The sequence below is a fragment of the Crassostrea angulata genome, chromosome 8, assembly GCF_025612915.1.
Source record: "Crassostrea angulata isolate pt1a10 chromosome 8, ASM2561291v2, whole genome shotgun sequence".
Classification (NCBI taxonomy): Eukaryota; Metazoa; Mollusca; class Bivalvia; order Ostreida; family Ostreidae; genus Magallana; species Magallana angulata.
This window is the reverse complement of record NC_069118.1, coordinates 21,639,207-21,645,605: the sequence shown is the minus strand read 5'-3', so window position 1 is coordinate 21,645,605 and position 6,399 is coordinate 21,639,207. Positions and strand designations below refer to the sequence as shown.

At 30.7% G+C, this 6,399-nt stretch overlaps 1 protein-coding gene across 1 annotated transcript; it reads left to right on the top strand.

Moving 5' to 3' along the window:
• Nucleotides 1–219: 219 nt before the first annotated feature.
• On the top strand, nucleotides 220–6,399 carry LOC128158216 (pulmonary surfactant-associated protein D-like). The gene is made up of 4 exons (XM_052820976.1): nucleotides 220–262; nucleotides 717–992; nucleotides 4,372–4,563; nucleotides 6,136–6,399. The coding sequence occupies exons 1-4, from the start codon at nucleotides 220–222 to the stop codon at nucleotides 6,339–6,341; spliced, it is 717 nt and encodes a 238-aa protein (XP_052676936.1). The 3' UTR covers nucleotides 6,342–6,399.

Below are 6,399 nucleotides of genomic sequence, written 5' to 3'. Positions count from 1 at the left end.
ATAGAGTAAAAAATATTTCTTTTTCTATAAAATAATATGCAAATCATAATGTTTTAATCGAAAGAATATCTAGATAGATAGACTAAATGGTAACTACATGTATCTCTTTTGATTGGATATGAAAGACGTAAATTCGTATTGATTTTTAACAGCCAATGAAATCCATGATGATTTAAACAAAATATCAGGGTTGAGATTTTTATTTGCAGTTGCTTCTGGATGCGCTTTAAGGAACTGATACGTATTTTCTGTCAAGTTATTGGTAAGTAATTATATTTTGAAATGTATTTTTGGGAACGCATGCAGAATTTATATTTGAACAGATTACTTCTATTAAATTTACGCGAGGACAGTAAAGCCGTAAAATAAATTAAATATGCTGCATGTATTTCTGGTATAAATAAAAGAATCCATCACTTTGTAAAGTAAATATTTTCAAAAAGCAACAAATCATTACTATCGGCAAACCTAATCTGTATTTTATTTAAAATGATTACATTATTAAAGAGGGTTCTTTTTTACTTTTTATATAAATACTATTAATCATACCATCAAATAAATCTTCCTTTTTATGTACAAACAAATACTTAAATTAAAATGAGTCATTTTTTGTTCAATGAAATAATATACATCAGAGTTAAAGTAATATCAATGATGTCTACGATACCTGTAATGAAATCAGGTTATACTAATTATTGAACTATATATTGTTTCAGGCGTCGCCAGTTATTTGGCAATCGCAGATGCAAATGTAACTAATACAGAATTCACACGGATTGAAAATGCCGTTTTGGAAGACCTTTATAATCATACGCAGCAAACCACTTCGTTAAATGCCTTTGCTTCGTGCGCTGTTCTCTGCTCCCAAACCGTCGGTTGTAAGTCATTTACTTGGAAGAAAGACACATTCAGCTGTATTTTGCTTCAAAGAGACATAAAAAGAAAATCGGGGGATCCTCCTATTCCTTCAGACATTGCATTATACACAAAATGTGAGTATTCATAGGATTGTCGACCTTGATGGTTTTTTTTTAATTTCATTTAAAGTACTGCTTAAAGCAATATGAGCTGCAAAATGATATTTTCTACAAGTTGACCAAAAAATATCATGGTATTTGAATTTTTGTTACCCATATTTTTGTGGAAAAGGGCGTCATGAGGATTTAATTTAAGCAAAAAGGGGGGGGGGGTCCACACGGAAACTTTTTTCGCTATTTCCGCAACTATTAATCCCGCTATTATAATTACGATTTAATGTGTCGACTATGGTATGCCGGTATAGAGCACATGTCCAAATATACTGCCTGAAAAGTCTAGGTAGAGTCTATAATATAATCCAGTCACTGTTTCCAGAAATATTATTTCCGATTTGTTTTTCTTAATACAACACACATTCGAACTTCGATCCCGATGCACAAACTCATGTTTATAGACAGTTTACAGAGATGCTTTATCGACATCTGTTAGAATTATGCTTTTCCATTTGATATGAACGACATTTAAAGGTGGAAATATTTAATGGCCATAACTAATTACTGATTTTTAGATTAATAGAATAAGTGAATATTTTATATAAAGGCTTATCATCCTTCATACGAATTAATATTCCGCGAGCAAGAGTATGACCTGTTAATAAAATAGCAAGAGGATTGTTTATAAAACAAGTAATTAAATTATTTTTAAATTTATTACATATTTATTTATTATAACAATTCATTGTTTACAAGACGTAACAACTGCAATTTATAACAAAAGCCAGTACCTGAACAACATTATCCTGTTACTGAAACACGACCTGGTCGCTAAACAACATAAATTATCCCTAATTTACATATTCAAATTACTGAACTACAGAGCCCAGTCACTGAGAAAAAACAAACAATTAAACCCTATAAACATAAACCGGTCATTGAACAACACATCACTTGGTAACTGAACAACATAAACTGGTCAATAAGAAACAATACCCAATCACGGAACAACAAAACTCAAGTGTTAAAATGCATAATTAAGTCCTTTATAAACAATAAACATTAAGTTCACCAAAATAAAAAAAATCAAGGCAAAAACCCAGACTGGACATTAATTAATTAGTTAAGTTTACTTGAATTAAGCCATTGATGAATGTTACCTAAAATTTGTTACAATATTTAAAGGAGACAGAATCAATCCGAAGATAATTCTCAAAGTTGCATTTAATATTTACAAAGTAAATGAGCATACCGACATCCTTTCTAAAGACTTTAGAACTTTTCAAACACCAAAATGTAGAAGAGGTTGCATAATCATACTCTTGCAAAAGTTCTTCTAATTTTGTGAGGGTGGTAACGTAGCCAGAGATTGATGTTGATCTCACTTCGAAGAGGTCTTTCTAAGTGTCACTACCAACACAACAAAGCAATTATATGAGACATATCAAAACTTCGTCTAATATGGTCAAAATCATTAAGTTTAAGGTACTAATTCGTCAGTACGTTTATCAGATTATATTGCTTAAGATAATTTTGAAGATGACGTTATAGCGAAAAATGTAAAAAATTTATAAAAAATTGACAATTTTTCCATATTAGGTCATGCATGTCCAATCAGTATCTTTAGCAAAGGAAATCTGATGAAAATAGTGCATCTGCTTAAAAATAACATAAATCAGACTGCTTGACCGGATCAATAATCAGCTAGATTGTTTTTAAAAGGTTAATGATTAACGATACGACCTTGTTATGTAGCACATTCATGTATTTAACAATTATAACAATACGTTGTGTCTTCCTCCATGTTAATTATTACAGTAACTGTTATTAACTAGTTAGATTGTTCCATGTTTAATAACCCCAATTTTTACCAATACATGGAATAAATATTGGATTTTCTCCATTTTCTTTCCGTTGATCTGCAATGGGTCTTCAGAGACATGAACTCTATGAACCATTTTAACGTACGTTGTTTGAATTGTAACTAATTTATTTTTTATTCAAGGGCATGTTTGTCTACGACATTACAAAGTTCAGTATTAGCTAAATCTTTCAACACTTCATGTTTAGTTTCATTTTAACTGAATTGGGTGAGATCATTCATAAATTGCGTATCCAAACTTTCTTGGTTTCCCTGATTTTCCCACACATATTTATGTAAATAAATAAATAATAATTATGTATTTATGTGAATAAAAGTATGATCAAATCTAAAAATCTTTGGTTGGTTCGGATAAACCACTTTTATCGTTGTTTCGTTTTATGACCAGATCGATGTGTCTGGCAGTTAACAAGCTTATTTAACCCAATGTCATCACAAATTTTATTAAATGCAATCGTATGCACATCGTTAACTTTATTGCTATGAATGTAAACGTCTTCATAAATGCGATGGGTTGTTATTATGTTCTCTAGAAAAGGAATACACTAGTCAAAAAATGTCGCTGTGGACACTGAATGCGCTCTTTATTATGGAGGGCAATAAACTATCAGAATATGTATGGTCGTCAAATGAAAGTCTAATTCAGATAACGAATTTTTGAATAAATCTTTCTGTAAATTGTTTAAAGGGACTTGGACACGATTTGAGATCAAAAATTTTATTTTTATTTTTTTATGTATAAAATAGTTTTTTGGTGCATTTTAAATGATTGACCAAAATATTAAATGTTAACGTCAAGTTACAAGCGAGATACAGTGTAAGAATTGATAGTTATGTAAACAAAGCTCGAGTCTTTAGTTGTTTACAAAAATTGTTATGTAGAGAACTACCATTTCTTAGACAAAATGACATGTAAAAACAATTTAAACTAATTCAATATCTTCTTAAATACTATCATCAACAAAAGAATGTTACATTTGATTGAAATTTACACCAATAAAACGAATATGTAAAAATGACAATATTCGAGCTTTGTTTACAAAACAAAGAATTTTAAATTCTGTATCTTGCTTATAACTTGATATTTGAGTTTCAAATTTTGACATAGCATTATAAACTTCTACATTTATCAGTATAACCATTGAAAATGGAAAAATGATATTTGAAAATTTTAAGACAAATCGTGTCCAAGTCCCTTTAAACGATTTCCACGAACCTTCTAAGTGATTACTTTCCCAAATCCTCGTTGAGCTAAATTGATCCACTGGGCTATGGTTTCTAGAGATTAGAAAACACGTGTGTCACAATTACAAGTATTTTATTAAACTGACTTCCGGTCATACCAACATTAAACAAGTTGTAGATAAATCATTCGATATCCCCGACAGTCTTCATATATATATATATATATATATATATATATATATATATATATATATATATATATATATATATATATATATATATAGCTTGTAAAATCATATGTGTCTATTGGATGTAATTTAATTCTTAATATAGATTATCGTAGTTGTGCTGATTTTGGATACGAAGAAATCAATGACATCAGTGAATATTGTTTCAAATACAATGCTGTAAAGAAACCATACACAGAAGCACAGAACACGTGTCAATACGATGGAGGACATCTTGTACGAATATCAACATCGGCAAAACATGGATACATTCGATCTTTCATGAATCTGAAATCAAGTACGTTTAAACACATTTTTGTCATTATTTTAAATAAAAAATACAGAACTTTTTTTCAGAGATCGTAGGTATTCTGGATACTTTTTTGGCGAATGGACTTGCAGTATATGTATGTTGTGTACTTTTTTCGACAATGATATGTAAACGACGAAAAAACCTGTTATTATCAAAACAACATTTATTGTGATACAGTTCTGTGATGAGTATATGATTGAAACAGTTCTGTATGAAACAAGATATCAGAGCCTTTCGAGGCCCGTTAGTTCCGAGAAATGTCTGATAAGTTTTTGAGGCATATATCGTACTTTAAACACTGCCATTGAATTTCATTGTTCACGAATCTGAAAAAGTCCGATTTTGAAGGATATCAGTACTGTTAGCACTGGTACGGTCTGATATTAAGAAGCTAACTGTCACATGTAAAATTTTAGACTGCTGGAACAAAGAAATGACAGCACAGCAGTGTTTTAACAAATGATGTTAAGCAACTGCGAACCTGTTAAAGTAATTAGCCGACTGTGAAAATCACTCTGTGGCCAAGCGCTTGATTATTTGGGATGATTCATCAACTAATATATCATTGACAAGTTATCGATATTCCCAGGTATTAATGTGACTGCTCTGCGTCGTCCGATACCATGTTTTAACAGCCGACAATACGAAGACCATTTGTTCCCCCAACCATCTGCTTTAAGGTGACCTTGTAATTGAACTTTAAACAGTGTAAACCAGAGAACCTCTCGACCAGTGACACGAAAACTTGGCACAAAGCATCTTTAGGTCACAGGAATCCAAGTTTAGTCGATTGAAGGGCCACACCCTCTGTTAAGAGGAAACAATGTAGAATAATAAAACAAATTATGGCAGACGGATGGAATTTATTGCCAGTATTTTTCATTTACTGAAATAATTACATAAAATATTCTTTGAATTATATTGACGTACATTGTAATAAAACATTGTGGCAAGCAATGTCGTTTTTTTATACAGGGCTTCAACTAAAGGTAAAAATCTTGCAAAATGTGGTTAAAATAAATCTTAAGACTTGAAAAACAATGGTTTTATGATGAAAGTACATCAAACCCTCTAAATCTTAATTCCAGATGTTATGCAGCAACTACATGTAAATCCTCTTATTCAAACTTAGCAAAACATCTTCGTGATTAAAAAAAAGTTATCAATGAAAAGTATATTGAAATTTTACAAACTTGCATAATTTCTAGCACTTTGTTTAAAACATTTTTTAACTTAATTTCGAGTTGATGTGCGTGGTATACGATGTTTTATAACACTTAACATGTCAGAAATGATTTAGAACATTCTAAGATAGAGACAAAGCAGAGTCTAAAGAAAATGTGTACATACATATACATTTTATTACTACATGTAGCGAGAATAGAAAGTGGCTGTAACACAAAGATTTAAGATTTCCTTCAAACACAACAATCTGGGGACACCCACTCAAACGATATATTAAAAATACAAAACTTAAAAAGCAATTTAAATACATCATAATTTTACTATATCTATTTATCAATGCATTTTAAAGAGCTGATTTGCGTTTTTCAACAGAGGAGGCAATCCTTATTGACGGCACTGATCTAATTGATGGAACATGGCGGCTTTCGGATGGAAGGTTAATGTATCTGAATTGGTTGCCAGGGGAGCCAAATAACAAATATGAACACTGGTTAATGATGAATGCGTTTGGGCAACAAAACGATATAATGCGTAATGTTTCGCTGTTTTTTATTTGCGAACGACAACTCAATTTATAGTATGTATTTCAACATATCTGTATTACAGAAAATTGAATAAAGGAAGAAACAGTTTATT